The following is an 18607-nucleotide window of genomic DNA, read 5'->3' on the forward strand; positions in this document are numbered from 1 at the left end:
TATGCTTTGAATATAACCCTTGCTGCTCTGCCACTGCAACTTATTATTTAAATGGACTTGTTTCTTTCTGGTCCTCTTCATGCTCCTCCCTAATCTTAGCGGAAACCCGTTTACCTTTCTTTCCCATTCTAGGCACAGTTATCTGTCCCTGAGTACATACCCACCATAGGAATGAAGTAATCCAGACTTTGGGGATGGTACCAGAAAACCTCAGAAATGACTATTCCCCAAATTAACAAGTGAATTACAACTCCAGACAGAGAACAAGTGGAATGTAGCCTTTGAATTACCTTTTTAAAAGCCCCCTGTTCCTGTTGATGGGCAGAATTTCAGCTTTTGGGACAAACGTTCCTTGTGTTTCTCCTTTACTAGCAAAGCAATAAACCTCCTTTTTCCTTTTTCTCAAACCATGTCCTCATGTTTTTGTTATTGGCTTGGCATCAGGGAGAGGGACCAACCTTAGGGCAACACTTTTTTCCCCCCACAGGTGATTGTCTTTCCAAGCACAGGGTTGCAAATGCATTTAATTGTCAGTGAAGGATTAGGAGAATAAGCCCCAGGGCATTTCCCCCATCTACAGCAGTTCCCTTGCCAGAAGCCCAGACCTTAGCCTAAGGGAAGGCAGGAAGGAAAAATGGGGAGAATACAAAAGGAACTGGCTCCACCAGACCCCCACTTGACTGAATCAGCTGACCCCAGTACGAAAAGCCCCAGGAACTTCCCTACCTGCCCTCCTGCCCCACCCTAAATGAGCCCACCAAACAAACTCATCCCAGGACCTGGCTCTGCTGAATCCTATAAAACTTAAACCCTTGTTGAAGCCTGGGCCTTGTCTCCTCCCAAAATGTGCCCCTCCTTTGCTTAAAAAAAGCATCATTGATAGCTGGTTATTTTTGCTTTCAGTCAGAATAGTTGGATCATCAATTCCACTAATACAAAAGTCTTTGTTCACAATGTACTCCTAACAAAATTGTGTTTTGTTTTCCCCTCTTGTAATAAAATTGAACCTAGTTGACCAGTGTTACCTGTGGATTTCCCATCCCTGTACTCCACCACCTGCAGATGGAAAATATTTTTGGGAAAAAAGAATGGCACCTGTTCTAGCCATGTATAGACTTTTTTCTTGTAATTGTTTCCTTAAAAAAAAAAAATGTAACAACTATTTACATAGTTTTGGGGGGGTATTAGGTATTATAAGTAATCTAAAGATAATCAAAGTATATAGGAGGATATGTGTAGCTTATATGTAAATATTACCTCCTTTCACATAAAAGACTTAAGCATCTGCAGATTTTGGTATCCTAGGGGGTCCTGAAAGTAATCTCCCTGAGGTACCAAGGGACAACTTTAACCTGTGTGTGTGTGTGGGGGGGGGGTGTTGGGGACCAAACCCAGAGTCTCACATATCACACATGCTGGGAAAGCCCTTTACCGCTGAGCTACATCTTCAACTCAGGGACAAGTGCATTCTATACACACTTTGTTCCTTTTTTCTAGATGTCTGTGAGGTGTTGATCCAATTTTCCTGGTCTGTTATTAGCACAAGCAGAAATATGAGCAAAACTTCTGGATCCATTTTCCACATTCCTAGTCTCTTCTGTCATATTTTTATGTCTTTATCTTTTATGCCATACATTCTGAAAAAATTTCAACTTGATCATCTGTATCATTAATTTTGTTCCTTTTAAAAATGTTATCTTTCATTTTTTTACTTCTAAGAATTCTCTTCTCTTCCTCATTTACTCCTCTTTGTGTGGGGGGGAGCAGTTTTATGGATATGCTGGCCTGTTGGAGCTCTCTAAACACAATAATGATGATTTTTAACGTTACTGTCACCATCACCATCAGTTCTTTTTTCTCAGAGAGGAGAAACTCATTTAAATGGTACTTGCTTTTTTTCTTTCATGCTACCAGTTGCTCTAAAAAACTCTGCTGACTCTTGATTATAACATAGGTTCATACTTTACTTCAAATGTATACCAGAGGTCCCTGTACCGGGCTGCTCATGATTCTCCAAGAGGCTTTGAAAAAGCTAAGGCCAAGTCCTGGTTTTCAGTGAGGCTTTGGCATTGCTGCAGCATTCAAAGCAATGAAGGTAATCCTAACATGTAGCCAGCTGTGAGAATGACTAGAAAAATAACTGGTTTGAGGCTGCAGTGGACATCCTGGACAGAGTAATTTAGTGGCCTCATTATTCCCCAATTGCCTCAAAATGGTTCGGGATCCTAGGTCTGCTTACTAAGATTTTGACCTTCCTCAAGGGATCACTTTTAAAAAAATCATCCTTTGCCAGCACGGTGGCTCTCACCTATAATCCCAGCGGCTCAGGAGGCTGAGGTAGGAGGATCATGAGTTCAAAGCCAGCCTCAACAATTTAGCAAGGCCCTAAGGAACTCAGTGAGACTCTGTCTCTAAATAAAATACAAAATAGGGCTGGGCATGTGGCTCAGTGATCCTGAATTCAATCCTCAGTACCCCCCCCCCACCACCAAAAAAAATCATCCTTGCTGATTTAACTCTACAATATATAGTTGTCCTTGGTATTCATGGGACACATCCCCACTATCAAAATCCCCAAATCCCAGATCCTTAATTAAATTTCCTATATAAAATGAGATAGCATTTATATTTAACTTACACATTCTCACATTTTATTTACTTATTTAGTGTGCTACTAGAGATTGAAGCCAGGAACAGTCTACCTGTAAGCTTCTATCCCAGATGCCTGACCCTTTTAAATTTTATTTTGAAACACCATCTCACTAAGTTGCTAAGGCTTGTCTTAAATTTGCAATCCTCCAGCCTTAGCCTCCCAAGTAGATGGGATTACAGGCATGCAACATTACACCCAGCCCTCCCATGTACTTTAAATCACCCTCAATTTTCTAATAATACCGCCCTCCCATGCAATTTAAATCACACTAGATTTCTTACAATACCTAACACAACCAAAATGCTTTGCAAATAGTTGTTATCCTATATTGTTTATGGAATAACATCAAAGGAGTAAAAGACTGTGCATGTTCAGTACAGGTATAATTTTTTTTCAGATATTTTTTAGCCCTGGTTGGTTGAATCCTTGAATGTGGAAACTGCTAATAGAGCTGACCATATTTTCAAACCTCCTCCTCATTCATTGCTTCTCCTCCTCCACCATGCTTGAAATGCATCTTCCATCTGTTAAATGGAAAATTAGCTCCTCTCATCTCAAGCTCCTGTTTGGGAAAGTTCATGGCTTCCTGTTGCAGGTGAAGCAAATCCAGACACTTGTCCCTTCTGAAGGCCAGTGAAGCCCCGCATGCTGACCACTTTGTCTCCAACCACTCTCTACCACTCCCTCCTACACCCAGATTTGCTCTTGTCCCCATATAGACACTTACAGCTGAGCCTCTGTCCTGACATCAGGCCAGTGCATCCAGGCCAGCCTATCTCCACTCCACAGCCCAGGCCCCGTCTCCCACCCACCACCAGGTCTATAATGTAGTGGATCAGTGGATCGAAATGCCAGTTTTCAGGTGCTCAGCCATCTGGGACTCTATTCTTCCTTTTACACCTTACACCAATAGCAAATCCCACTGACTCTAGCAAAGACCGTGTCCCACCACCACATGGCTGCACCATCATTCCTCTCTTCAGGATCACTGAGGGGGCCTCTCCCTGCTTTGACGCCGGCCCTTCTACATTCTAGTCACACAGCAACTGAGCAGAGTTTGAAAACCTGAATCCAATCACAAGATTGCTCTGCTCAAAACTTTCCCAAGGCTTCCCTTCTCACTCAACTTTAAAAAGCAAAAATTCTCACCAAGATTCACAAGACCCTGTGAGACCTCACTCCAGACTGTCCCTGCTCTGGCCACCAGGGCCTTTGGCGGGCCTGGAATTCTGCACCCTCTTACACTTACTGTTTCTTCCAAACATGGCTTATATTGAGTTTCTGCTCGGAGCTTCCAGGAGACCTCCTCTGACTCCTGGTGGGGCAGTACACCACCCCACCCTATCCTGTATCCTGTCATCTGTTGTGCCTCTCTGTCATAATTCCTGTACCAGTTCTTAGTGTTCAGGAGAGCAGAGTCTGTACTGCCTACAGCACAGCCTGTGAGTTAGCAGATTTCTGAATGAAAGGTGGCAGAGAAACCCTACCTGTTTTGAGCATATTGGGACTTTTCTTGTTTGAAAACTTTTTATAGAGCTGCTTCCTCTGCCTGTTTCTTCCACTGGATCTTGTCTCATCCGGATTTCATCTCCTTGGGGAAGCCCTCCTTTGTCTCTCTTGTCACCTTCTTGGAAGGTGTCTCAGGATTTCTTGTTTAATTGCTAACTCCTCCTGCTAAAAAGTCAGTTCCACGAATGTCTGTTATCCTTGACAATTCTCTCTTGTGTTCCCAGTATGCGTTCAGTGCAGGGCACATAGCAGGTTGTAAAAAAGCTACTTGCTGAAGAAGAATCACAGTGATTTGTCCAGGGTCAAGCATCCCAGCATTGGCCAGGCTTCATCATAGTCCTGGCCCTGCCCAAGACATCCAGGACTGATAATTTAGCTAGCGGAAGGCATCCAAGCTCAAAACCCCTACAAGGTGGGATTCCTTCTGGGAGGTGAGTGGAGCTAAGCCCACTGGAAATGATGAATTTGATTGGTGAAGAGCTCATGGGGAAAGATTCCAGACTTTAGGAGCAGTGTGACTCACAGAATCTTGGAACCTTAGAGTGGAATGTAGATAGGATGAGCAAGGCCTGTTCTGAGAAGGGTAAGGAGACCTCGCGCCCTGGGGCTGGGTCGGGACCAGGGAGGGGCAGAGTTAAATCAGCAAGTTGGTGCCAGTTCCCCCCAGAGCCTCAAGGGACCTCCGCCTGAGGAGTCAGCTTTTGACTTTGTAAGCAACGGGGGACTTCTAGAAGCTCCAGGGTAAGGAAATGAAATGAAGTGGTCAAGTAATTACTTTGACAACCGGGAGTGGACTGACAGAAGCACAGATATTGGGAGGCATGGGGACTCAGGGAAGGCTTTGGGGCAACCCTGGAGATAACTGTAAAGACTGGAGGCAGCTATAGAAATGGAGGAATGCAGGAGGCCTCCAGGCCTCACTGGGTGGGATGGTGGAGGAAAAGATGGAGACTCCAGGTGTTAGGTACTGGAAACATGAGTTATGGTCACTCATTTGCTGTTAATAGTTTGTGATACTGCTGGTTCACTGGGGGATCTGATTTCTTTTCCTGAAAATGCAGACACTTCAGCCAAATATTATCCTGGCCTGGGCTTTCACACCTCAAAATAGTACCTCTTTGACTGAGGAGGAAGGAGATTTGATATATGGAACAGATTATTTCCATTACTGTTGCCAAAAGCTTGGTCCTTGTCACTGATGCCAATCCAATAAGAGGACATGGTTTTGAGAAGAATAAAAAAGAAGGTTTATTGCTTTGCTAGCAAAGGAAAAACATGGGGGACTCCTGTTCCAAAAGCTGTGATTTTTGCCCATCAGTAGGAATAGGGGGCTCTTATAAAGGTGATTCAGATAAAATGAGTTAGAGGAGAGATCAGGGAGGAGAAGATTAGGGAAAAGAAGATCAGGGAGGAGAAGGTTAGGGAAAAGAAATTGGGAAAAAGATAAAAACATGTAAGTTTCAGAGCCACAAAGGGATATAGTCAAAGTATCAAGAGAGAACCCCTGTTACATTATCTTTTACTTTACCCTCCTTATGTTGGATTCTGGTAAATATGATGGGCTGTAGCAAGGCTACCTGTAGAGAGGTGAGACCCTGGTATAACTAGATGGGGCAAAATCCAGGGTGCTAGGTAACACTAGAAGGGAGGTCCACCCTGAGGGAGGGAGGTAGAGGAAAGACAAGTGACTTGAGCACAGCTAGGGAAGTGGCTTGTCAGGAAGTATCCAAGGGAGGAACCCAGGGTCAGCAAAAGCTGTCAAAGGAGTCTCTCTCTCTCTCTCTCTCTCTCTTTTTTTTTTTTTTTAGTAGAGGTCGAACCCATGGGGTCTTAACCACTGAGCCACCTCCTCAGTCCTTTTTATTCTTTGAGACAGGGTCTTTCTTGCTAAGTTGCTTAGTGCCTCACTGAGTTGACAAGGCTGACCTTGAACTCCTGATCCTCCTCCCTCATCCTCCCTAGGGGCTGGGATTACAGGCATGTGCCACCACACCTGCCCCAAAGCAGTCTCTAGAGAGATGATAGTGTCTTAATGAGGGGGTGCAGGGTGGTGGTGGTGGGAAGAGGTGGAGAAAAAAAAGAGATCTCCAAAGAGGAGGAGGCCATTGCTTCCCCAATCCAGACAGGTGCACCTGGCCTCCCAGCCATGCCTCCAAGGCAAGAAATCCTTGTTTTCTATACCAGGAAGTTGTAGCAAACTGTCTCATTTGTGGTGCACCAATGGGGTCTTAACTGCTTCTGAATCCTGAATCAAGCTTATTCTTCTGCAGTTCACTTTCCACAAACTCCTCTTATTCTCTGTCAGTATGAAAGGGAGCCCTTTGCCCCATACTTCTGTGACCCTCTCCTACCCAGCCTCATCAATCCCAACAATCATCTTCAACTCTCTGTCACAGTCTGGGTGATAGCCCACACCTCAGAACCACAGCATGGGAGGAATATTGCTGACTTCAGGTTCACCAGGGAAGGAAAAAGAGACCCAAATACCTGCAAACCAAACACTGTCTTTGCTACAGCATAGTATTCCTCCTTTCCATGAAAAACAAAAACAAAACAAAAAACCAAAACCCAAGCAAAACAAAAACAAACAACACACAGAGAGGGAAAGAGCCATATCTCCTTGTTCAGGTGGGTAAGGGAAGGCAACGATGACCACAGAAAGGGTTCAACCAAGAATTGAATCTGAAAGTAGATGCAGATTGGGAGGTGGGGTAGGGAAGTTTGTAAAGGTGATAGGAATCGCAATATCACGAGATGTCCCTAGAAGCCCATGTCCTTTTCAAACTAAGATTTGAAAATTGTACAATGTGGAAAACCACGGCTTCTCTAGATTTTTATTCCAATTGGTTACATTGGTCTCCTGTGACCATTTCCCGGTCCAGGACTAAGTTAGGTCTGGCTCAGGATAAGCGCGCGCCAGCCGCGAGGAGACTGCCTGCCTTTTCACTCTGCTCTGCAGTTTCCTCTGTCCTAACGGTGGCAGAGCGCATTCTGGGATTGAAATTATACTTCTGGGAAATGAAACCAAATCCCTCTAAAGTTTCTAACTCGGGCTATTTTTTGTTTCCCGCTCTCCGGAATGACTGAATCTGGGAGCCGAGCGAGGGCGGGGCGGAGGAGCCACCTCGGCGGAAACGGCCCAGGCGGGCTGGCGGGCGGGCGCGAGTACAAGGGGGCTTCTGTGCCGGGCTGCGCCGGGCCCCGCCTTCGCCCTGCTGGGACTGCCGACCGGCGGCTGGAGGCTGGACACGGACCGGGCGGGTTGGGCGGGGCGGGCGGAGCGCTGACCGCGATCTCTGTGCGTCCCGCAGGCGGGGATCCCGCGCCGCCGCGCCCGGGTGGCCGGCGATGATCACCTAAGAGGCTGGCGCAAGCGGCGGAGCAGCCGGGCGCGGCGACACGCGGCCATGCAGCGGGAGTCGGGGTCAGCCGAGGAGCCCGAGCCCCCGGGGAGGCGGTGGCGCCGCCGGGAGGGCAGGACGCGCACGGTGCGCTCCAACCTGCTGCCGCCCCCGAGCGCGGAGGACTCTGTGGCGGGTGCCACCAAGGGCGAACGGCTGCAGCGGCTCGGGTGTGTCCAGCACCTGGCAGACAACCGGCTCAAGACCACCAAGTACACGCTGCTGTCCTTCCTGCCCAAGAATCTATTCGAGCAGTTCCACCGCCTGGCCAACGTGTACTTTGTCTTCATCGCGCTGCTCAACTTCGTGCCGGCGGTGAACGCCTTCCAGCCTGGCCTGGCGCTGGCGCCCGTGCTGTTCATCCTGGCGGTCACGGCCTTCAAGGACTTGTGGGAAGACTACAGCCGCTACCGCTCGGACCATGAGATCAACCACCTGGGCTGCCTGGTCTTCAGCAGGTGAGCCTGGAGGGCTGGGCGGGGAGCGCGGGGGTCCGCGTAGGGTCTGGGCTCTTCCGGGAACTTGGATGCAGTTTGCCACTGGGCAGGGTTGGCATGGGGCAGGGGAGTCATGTAGAACAGCTGAGGACAGAGGTCCGGCGGCTTGGGGCATAATGACTGGAGCCGCGTGCTAGGTCCAGGCGTTGAGTCTCTAAGGCCCCTCAGCGGCTGTTTCTGTGGCCAGCAGGGAGACCTAGATGCACGGCCATGTGGAGGATCCTCTGTCGGGGACTGTCACTCTGTCTCCGCCTTGGAGACAGAATAATCCCAGGGCTGCAATTTGGCAGGCGCTGAGTACTTCATTCCCAGCACTACTGAAGTTCCTGCTATAGTTCTTGGCCGGGCTCCGTGGACCAGAATGTATGAAACTAAGACTTAAGTAACTTGTCTTGGAGCAGCAGAGTGAAACCACCACAAAGTTCATATAGAAGGGTATGGTTAATAACTCTGCTGGTGCATACACTAATGTGACCTGTGAGCAGGCCACAGACTGGGTACCATTTCTTAGGTGGCTGCTCAGTTCTCTCTGTCCCCATCCCTCCCTCTCTCTCTTACTCCCCTCCCCTTTCTCGCTTCTCTCTTTTCTTTCTTCCTCCTGTTCAGTTTTCTTAGTTTTAACTTGTTTCCAAATGGAAACAGGCTTTGAGGGGATTGCCCAGGTTAATACCAGGAAATGACCTTCCAGTGGGGATCAGTGTACTTTTTTTTCCATTTGCTTGTGGGGGTCTGTACAGGATGCCACTGCATCTTCTCCCCTTGTACCCTCCAGTTGGAGAGTCACTTGGCTTGTAGATCCATCTTGGAGCTGTGTCCAGTCGCTGGGACACCCTCAAGGAAGGCAAATGTCTTAGCTGCATCCAAGGCTCAGCCCATCTTTTCCTCCTGTTTACCTTGCTGGACCTGTGGCAGGGGTGGAGATGGGCCTCTTGGAGGACATTTGCTGTGTCCCCCCTCCATTGTGACTGAAGAAATCTTAGGTAGCTCCTGACCTCTCAGTGACAGATAGTTAGTTTCCCTACTATATGGGCCTCATGATTGTTCCTGCCTCTTAGAATAGCTTAGAAGAAGACCATGAATGTCTGTCCCTGAACTTGAGTACTTTTTTTTTTAAAGAGAGAGTGGGGGTGGGGGGAGAGAGAGAGAGAAAGAGAATTTTTTTAATATTTATTTTTTAGTTCTCGGTGGACACAACATCTTTGTTTGAACATCTTTGTTTGTACATGGTGCTGAGGATCGAACCCGGGCCGCATGCATGCCAGGCGAGCGCACTACTGCTTGAGCCACATCCCCAGCCCCTTGAGTACTTTTTTAAAAAATATTTTTTGTGGAAGTACTGGGGATTGGACTCAGGGGTGCTTTACCAATGAGCTACATCCCCAGGCGCTACCCACCCCCTGCTTTTTTTTTGGGGGGGGGTCTCACAAAGAAGGGCTTTGCTAAACTGCTGAGGCTGGCCTTGAATTTATAATCATCCTGCCACAGCCTTTCCAGTTGCTGGGATTATAGGTACCCACCACACCCCACTGAGTACTTTTCGTTTGAGATAGGGTCTTGCTATATTGTCCAGATTGACTTGAGTACTTTTAACACTCGCAACACTGCATTGGTTGTGCTTCATATTTAATTTACATAAACATAGCATAAACAGGTTCAGAGAGGTTAAGTAACTTGCCCAAGCTCACCCAGCTGCTATTTGGCATTAATGGGATTTGACCTAGGTCTTTCTGACTATATAGCTTTTCCAATATTCCTGTGCTTGTGCTTTTCAAACTTTTCACATAAATTCATTGAGGAGTTTGTTAAAGGAATAGTTTTCTAAAGTGTTAGTCTCAACAGGTCTGGGAATGAGCCCAGGAATCTGAGTGCTGGATTAGCATGGAGGTGAGTCTTATGTGGTGGCCTACAGTTGAGTAATACCTCCCTGCCTGCCCAGAAGAGGTGCCCCTGGCCAGTTGTCAAATATGACCTGGATGGGAAGGGCCATGGAATTTCCTGGCTCCTGTCCACCACAAGTCTCATCAAGGAAGGGAGAGGGACACCACTTACACAAATGTTCTCAGTGTCTCTCTAAAAGCACTCCAGACAGCTCTATGCCTTTCCTCTGCCCTGCCTATCTTTTGCACGGCATAACTTGGGTGGGGCTCTAGCTCATTTAAGTCTTTGTACACGTGCCACTTCCTGTTATCACTGAGCCTGTAACTCCACAAGCCTCTTTTTAAGAAGTGCTTAGACTTCAGGATAGAGTTTATTTTCAGTTAAGAAGTGCTTAGACTTCAGGATAGAGTTTATTTTCATTTGAACTGTATAGTAATCATCATACCCATTTTGTGGATGAGAAAACTGAGACTGGAATCTAAAAATAGTGTTCACTGTAAGGCTTCATGGGCTTATAAAAACTCAGCTCCACTTGGCCACACCGTCCAGGTTCCCCTTCTTCTCAGCCTCCTAGCCCCTAAATCAAGTTTCTTAACTTCTTATGGAGACAATGGTCCTTCTACCTGGGAAGGCCTCAGGGGTACTCCTTGGTGGGCAAGGGAGGGATGGTGGTTATGTGTGGGGAAGAGATGGAGTCTTCACTCCCTCTCTGACCTGGTTGGTTGTTTCCTTTTCTGCAGAAGCTGTTAGCATTTGTCATTCATTTCCCAACTGTGCTGAGGACAGTCAGCTCAGTGCCCCACTTCTATTCTTTGTTCCCCAAAAGGCAGGTCAAATTCTCCCAGTTCTTGAAGCTCTGGAAAGGGTGTTGCCAGGCTGTGGTGATTGAAGGAGGAGGAGGCTGGGCTCCACCCAGGGCTTGCTGTAGGAACAGAATGTGCTGTGGACTAGGTCCACAAGATAGGAAGCCTCCCCAAGGTGCTCAGGAGTCTGGGACTAGGCATGAGGACTCAGAAGGATGTGACTATGTAAAAGAGGAGAAGGCAGATGCTGCAGGTAAAGAGTCACAGGAAAAGGGGGTGACCTGTGACAGGGTCAGGGCAATGACAGACTGAGAACAGGTTATTAGGTTTATGAGGGTGAGGCATGGACATGAAGCCTGGGATTGTGGGGATCTGGTACCAGGACAGCCTAGGAAAAGACTTTTATGTCAGGCCACAGTCTGTTCTCTGCCTTTGGTTAATACAGAGCAATCAGAAGTATAGCTGAGAACTATGGGGGTCAATTTTGTATTGTGTCCCCTCCAAGTCTCCAAGGGTGCCATTGTTTTAGTTGCTATGTTCAGTTAAAGGATTTGTTGGCCATTTTTCCTTTTTATGTTACTGAGACTGGCCCCAAACTCCTAGGCTCAAGTGATTCTCAGGCCTCAGTCTCCCAAGTAGCTGAGACCACAGGTGCATGCCACTGTACTCGGCTCAAAGCATGCTTTAATGCAGCATTTCGGGACATTGACTCTGTCTCTGGAGGATGGCATTATTTTGTATTCTGATGTGGGATCTACAATGAGTCAATCATTTATACCATTACTATTATTTTTTTTTAAGAGAGAGAGTTGGGGGGGGGAGAGAGAGAGAGAGAGAGAGAGAGAGAGAGAGAATTTTTTAATATTTAATTTTTAGTTCTTGGCGGACACAACATCTTTGTATGTGGTGCTGAGGATCAAACCCGGGCCGCACGCATGCCAGGCGAGCGCATTGCCGCTTGAGCCACATCCCCAGCCCCTACTATTATTTTTTAAAGTAGATGGATACAATATCTTTATTTATTTCTAAGTGGTGCTGAGGATCAAGCCCAGTGCCTCACATAAGCGAGACAAGTGCTTTACCACTGAGCTACACCTCCTGTCCTGTACCATTATTTTTATCATTATAATTATTATTATTTTTTTTTCTGCTGTACTGGGGATTGAATCCAGGGGTGCTCTACCACTGAGCTAGAGACCCAGCCCTTTTTGTTTTTTATTTTGAGACAGGGTCTCACTTAGTTGTCCGGGCTGGCCTTGAATTTGGAATCCTCCTCCCTTAGCTTCCTGAGATGCCGGGATTACAGGTGTGCACCACCACACCTGGCATGTCATCATTATTATCGTTGTTTTTGCGACACTAGGGATTGAATGATGGTAAAACATGTACTCTACCAGTAAACTATATCCCGGGGCTTGTCCTAAATATAATCTTATGGCACCTTTCAGCTGCTCTTTCAAGGATGATGGAAGCAGTAGTATTTCTGCAAAATAAACTGTGATGATCTTCCCCTGAATCTTTTGGGCTCTGTACTGGGATTTGATAGCAGCCCCTCGCCCCTCATAATCCTTCCATTGTCCTTTTTTTTTTTTTTTTTAAATTTTTGGCCCTCGTTTTGAACCAAGGGGCACTCAACCCCTGAGATACATCCCCAGCCCTTTTTATTTTTATTTTTTTTTATTTGAGACAGGGTCTCACTAAATAGGGCCACACTAAGTTGTTGGGGATGGCCTCAAACTTGTGATGCTTCTGTTATCTTTTGGGAAAACAGATAGGGCTGCTCTATGCTTCTTTAGGAATTGCCCTATTTTTCCTCACTTCTCTTCCCTTCAATTCTCTCCGCATTCCCCAGCTTGCCAGGGTTACCAGTCTAACCCGTGTACACTTCATGATTTGTTGTTTTGGAATAGCTCAGTGGTAGACAGAACGTGATAGTCTTACCTAACAAAATCCTCCTTTTGTTTTCTTCCCAGGGTTTTCGATTATCATGTTTCTCCTCTGTCTTTTCTCCTTTGTGTCCTCCCCGCTTTCCTGGTGAGCAAGCTCCTCCTTGCTGGTGTGCTTAGCTTTGGGGGTATATTCTTTCCTCTTCTCCCTCTTAAAGCAGCAAAGCGTTGTTCCCCTGGGGAGCCTGACATCTTTTTTATTATTTGGAGTAAAATATTTGCAAAAGTAGCCACAAATACAAGACCCAGAAGGTGTGAATGAGTATGTGGGGTGATTGAGGAATATTTTGACATTGCTATTCCCATGTTTTTGGAAATAATTTTTCTTTTTTCTTTGGTACTGGGGATTGAACTCAGGGGCACTCAACCACTGAGCCACATCCTTAGCCCCATTTTGTAGTTTCTTTATAGACAGGGTCTTATCGAGTTGCTTAGTGCCTCACTTTTGCTGAGGCTGGCTTTGAACTCACAATCTTCCTGTCTCAGCCTCCCCAACCATTGGGAATACAGGTGTGTGTCACTGTGCCTGGCCATAATTTTTCTTTTGATATCTACTTTATATCCTGTATCTGGGGGCTCATGTGGTCAAGTTATAGTGGAAAAAGAACCTTTCTTTCCCTAAAAACTTGGTTGCTATCAAAGTGCAGCCCGTGGTTCTTGGCTTGATTCTTATTTTTCATTTTTTAACAATTGAGCAAAGTGTTCTATTTACATATTTACTTATTGTGGTATTGGGGATTGAACCCAAGGACATGCTACCACTGAGCTCATCCTCAGCCATTTTTCTGTGTTAGTTCAGGATTCCAGAGTTTCCCATGTGCACTCACCACTGAGCTATATCCTTTGAGACAAAGAGTCTCTTCAAATTGCTGAGGCTGGCCTCAAACTTTTCCTCTCTCTCTTTGTTGCCTTTGCAGTTTATTTTGCTGAAACTGGGTTATTTGTCCTGTGGGGTTTCCCGAGGCCTGCTCATGGCCATCAATTCTGTGTGGTTTTGCAGGAACATGCTGCTCTCTACTGTAACTGTTGTAAAACGGAAGGTGGGTCTGGACACTTTCTCAGAGCTTCATGAAGCTCAGGTTTAAATGATTCTTTTGGTCAAAACCTCATTCATAGGTGGTGTTCTGCACTTAGAGAGCCTGTGCAGAATCAGAGGCCATTACCATCCAACTGTGCCTCTTGGTGTGATGTTGGCAGCCATTGGAGGATCATTGCCTACATCCATTGCTTTGTTCAGGGATGGAAGGTGGTGATGATTGAATTCTTTCATTTATCACTGCAAAGACTTTTGTAAAGAAATTCTTCCACTTATCTAATAATCCCCCAGCTAAAGTAGGAAAGGAGGGAGAAGTGCTCGATGTTGGTCAGTAGAATTTTCCAGCAGTAACCAATTAAAGCTTTCTGAAAGTTTTAAGCTTTCTATTTTGAAAATACAGAAAAGTTGCAAAAATAATATAGGATTCATGTACACTCTTCATTCAATTTTATATAATGCTAAAGTTTTATTCTTAACTATATTACAAAGACCAAAACTATGAAGTTAAGCTTTGTCCATGTTAGGGAAGCACTCCACCACAGAGCTACACCTCCAACCCCAGAAGTACTCATTAAGTAACAATCTTTATTTAGATCTAAACAGTTTTTTTCATTAATGTATTAATGGGCTGTGGTCATGTGTTTTGCACATTGATCTTGTGTTCTGCCACCTTGCTAGCTCATTTGTTATTTCTAATACTTGTTTTGTAGATTGCTTAGGCTTTTAAATATACAATCACGTCATCTGTAAAAAAGAGTTTTACTACTTCCTTTTCAACCTGATGCCTTATGTTTCTTTTTCTTATCTAAACACCCTGGCAAGAAGCCCCGGGACATTGTTGAATGGAAATGGCAAGAACAGGCATCCTTGTCTTGTATTTGATCCTAGCGAGAAGACTTTCTTTCACCATTAAGTATGGTGCTAGGTCTGTGTGTGTATATGTGTGTGTGTGTGTGTTTGGTGGAGCCTGGGATCAGATCCAACCTAGGGTATTATATTGCTTCATGCATGCTAGTTAAGTGCTCTACCACTGAACAACACCCTTAGCCCTTGCTATAGGTATTCCCCACCCCAGGGTTTTGTGGCTTGAACCCTGGGATGCTTAAGTACTGAGCAATGTCCCCAGCTCTTTTTTACTTTTTATTTTGAGACATTGTTGCTTAGGGGCCAGGTTGCTAAGTTGCTGAGGCTGGCCTCGAACTTGTGATCCTCTCGCCTCAGCCTCCTGAGTCACTGGAATTACAGAGGTGTGCCGCTAAGCCCAGCTTTTGTTGAAGGTTTTTGTGGATGCTATTTATTGGGTTGAGGAAGTTCCCTTATAGTCCTACTTTATTGAGTGTTTTTATTAAGAAACAGTGTTAGGGGGACTGGGGATATAGCTCAGTGGTAAAGCATTTGCTTAGCAAGTGTGAGGGTCTGAATTCAATCCTCATAATGGCAAATAACTAAATAAATTAATTAATAGCAGTGTTGGTTTGTCAAGTGCTTAAGATAATGTATAACATTGATTTTTTTTTTTTTAAAGTGGTGCTGGGGATTGAACCCTGGGCCTCATACTTGCTAGGCAAGTGCAATACCACTGAGATTCATGTGTGCAGGACCCCTTCAGCTGGCTTTCACGGTAACTGTGGCTGGGAGTCTTTTAGTTTTTATGGATTCTACAGAGCTGGGAAAGAGGGATGGATACAAATCAGCTGACTTTCTGGGTGAGGTTCAGAAGTTATTATTGAGTAAACTCTCTTTAGATTGTGGCAAGCCTTTGTTAATATCCAGAGTTCTGACAAAGTTCATTTGGAAATTTTTGCCACTGCTTTTTCATTTTTATGCAAGTGAGGATTTATGGAGTTCCTCACTCCTGGAGGTCTTGCCTCCTAGTTAGTGATTTAGTAGAGTTCCTCTCAATTGGGGTTGGTCTCTTGTTGTTTCTCATAATTAGATTGAGATTTTGCCAATCTCAGTTGGGTAGGAATACCACAGAAATTGTGTGCCCTTCTCAGCATATGATTTCAGGGGGCGGGAAATGGTGACAAAATGCCTTTACTGCTGATGGTGTTAACCTTGAGCATGAGGTCATGGTGGTGTCTGTTGGGTTTTTTCCACTGTTCATTTACTATTTTCCATTTTGCAATTCATAATATCTTCTGGGTAGAGCCTTGAGACTCTGTTGCTATCTTGTTTCTCCTCAAATTTTTACCCCCACTAATGGCAGGATCTCTTGCCTGCAGCAAACTTTTTATTTTTATTGTTTCCAGGACCTTGTGTGTGCGAGTCAAGAACTCTACCACTAAGCTACACATCCAGTCTTTGTCTTTTTGGTTTTATAAGTTATTATTATGAATACATGGATTTGAATGTGGTTGATTGTTTTGAGGTCATTGTGGTTACTTTTGTAATTGATGTTCTTTGGTCAATAGGAATCAGTCAAGTTGACTTCAGAGTCCTTTAAATATAACTTCTAATCATTTCATTTGGTTCACATCCCAGGCTTATTTTATGCATTTCCCACTCTTACTTCTGAAGCCACAAGTGGCCTTCTCCACTGCCCCCTCCCGTTTGTGGTACTAGAGATCAAACACAAGGCCTTGCACATGTCAAGCAAGTGCTGTACCACTGGGCTCTGTCCCCAGCTCCCCCACACTTTTTTTGCTACCTGGGATTGAACCCAGGGGTGCTTAACCACCTGAGCCACATCCTCAGCCCTTTTTATTTATTTATTTATTTTAATTTTGAGATGGTATCTCCCTAAATTGCTTAGGACCTTGCTAAGTTGCTGAGGCTGGCTTTGAACTTGCAATTCTCCTGCCTCAGCCTCCTGGGCTGCTGGGATTACAGGTCTGTGCCACTGTGCTCCCCAGCCCTTTTAAAAAATTTTATTTTGTATAATATATGTTTTGCTGAGACCGAACTTGAACTTGTGATTCTCCTGCCTTGGCCTCCCAAGTAGCCTAGACTTGCCTTGTTTTTTGGGGGGATGAGGTGGGATGTGTGGCTAGTTTGCTGGAGTTGGAACCCAGAGCTTTGTAACATCCTGGTCTTGTTATTTTTAAATGAAGTTTTCTTGTAGATTTCATTGTTCTGTGAAGCCCACTGTGCTTGTTCCTGACTGCCCTGTCGTGGTCTAGTTTTATTCTTTTTTAATGATGATTTACTATGGTCATCTTTAACTCTAGAAGTTACATCTTCCTGCAAGGGAGGGGTCAGGTAGTCTCAACCTGGGGGGCAGTACTGCCTTCAGATGTGTTGGCAAATATTTAGTTGTATTGTGACTGCTAGTGTTCCTGATACTTGGTGCTCATGAGCCAGGTAGGTCATGTCTTTGCCTCACTTGGGATAGTCCCATCCCCAAAGGCCAATCAAACACCCACTGAAAAATATTTTTGGAAGAACATCGGAAAGGCAAAGCTTGTCCATGTGTCTGTTGTATTCCTTGACTGGGGAAGATTGAGAAGAGGTTGTGTGACAGTCAGTCTCCTGCCTGCCACAGCTTGATGGTCCAGCTCCTTCCAGCTGATTTCCTGTAATAGAGGAGGCCATTGGACTTATTTGTACAAGAATTACCTCGCCATATATAGCAAAGGGAAAGAACTTACAGGAAAAATGAGGAGGCTATTTTGATTTCTTCCTTTTTTTAGGATACTCTTAGCTTGGCTTTCTATGTTTACTTGTTTTGCATTTTCCCGGAGTACAGTTTCTATGTATTGTCCTGCACATACCCTCTGGTTATTTTTCCACTGGGGATACTGGAGTTTGGATTACTTAACTATTTTTGTAGGGTAAAATGGAATTCTTTTACCTATTTTAAGTTAACCAGGGATAATTAAAATTCCCTCAATAAGGTAGAACCTTTGCCAGCAGGTAGATGCTGGCAAGTACTTCTTTCTTTGGTCCAGTCTCCTCATTTAAATTGGAAGGAAGATATTATTAAACCAGGGGTTGGATAAAAGCCTCTAGATGTTCTGAAAGGAATAAGGGATGTAATGCACCCAAAGGGTGCAATGCCTGACGGGCAGGTGAACATTTGAAAAGATTAGATGAGAGTCATTGTTAGTAATTACTGAAGCTACAACTATTGTTAGTATTGTTCAGTTTTGGGTCAAAATATTTGTTTATATTGTTAGGACACTGACAACGGTGTAGATGTACTTTCAGCCAAAAGGGCACTGACAGCTGGGGATGTTGTTTAATGATAGAGCACTTGCCTAGCATGCATGAGACCGGGGGTTTCATCTCCACTGTCACAAAAACAAAATGAACAAAAACAAAGCTCTTTAGGTATTATTTAGACTGTTTAGTTTTATCACAAGTATATGTTCAGTTTCTGAAAAGCATTTTGAAATATTGAAAATAGCTTATTGCTAAACCTTATGGATTGCCAAGGATCCAGGGATAACCTTGGGTGACTCAAATATTTTCTTTTTTTAATATATATTTATTTTTTAGTTGTAGTTGGACTCAATACCCTTATTTTATTTAATTTTATGTGATGCAGAGGATTGAACCCAGGGTCTCGCATGTGTTAGGCGCATGCTTTACCACTGAGCCGCAACTCCAGCCCCTCAAATATTTTCTTTTGAAATATACCACAGTAGAATAAAACACTGATGAAAAATGGTAACAGTAGGTTGTTTGCTTAATAATTGCAAAGACAATGTGTTATGTACTACTAATCTGATAGGATTTGGAAATAACCTTTTGGGGAGATTTTATAGGGGAAAAAAATGAGTTTAGTTCACTGACTTAATTGTGTCTTTGCAATCATCACTTTTTTTTGGTACCTGGGATTGAACCCAGGGGGCCTTAAAAACTGAGACATATCCCCAGCTCTTTTTTGTGTATTTTATTTAGAGGCAGGGTCTCACTGAGTTGCTTAGGGCCTTGCCATGT

General features: G+C 44.9%; 1 protein-coding gene across 2 annotated transcripts in view; it reads left to right on the top strand.

Moving 5' to 3' along the window:
* Nucleotides 1–7419: 7419 nt before the first annotated feature.
* Nucleotides 7420–18607, top strand: part of Atp10a (ATPase phospholipid transporting 10A (putative)) — a 183802-nt gene continuing 172614 nt past the window's right edge. For both annotated transcript variants that reach the window (XM_076851272.2, XM_076851273.2), the window contains exon 1: nt 7420–8021. In XM_076851272.2, coding sequence (XP_076707387.2) covers nt 7570–8021 — 452 coding nt within the window. In that variant the 5' untranslated portion in view covers nt 7420–7569. The remainder of the gene's footprint in view (nt 8022–18607) is intronic.

Source organism: Callospermophilus lateralis, chromosome 3 (assembly GCF_048772815.1).
Source record: "Callospermophilus lateralis isolate mCalLat2 chromosome 3, mCalLat2.hap1, whole genome shotgun sequence".
Lineage (NCBI taxonomy): Eukaryota > Metazoa > Chordata > Mammalia > Rodentia > Sciuridae > Callospermophilus > Callospermophilus lateralis.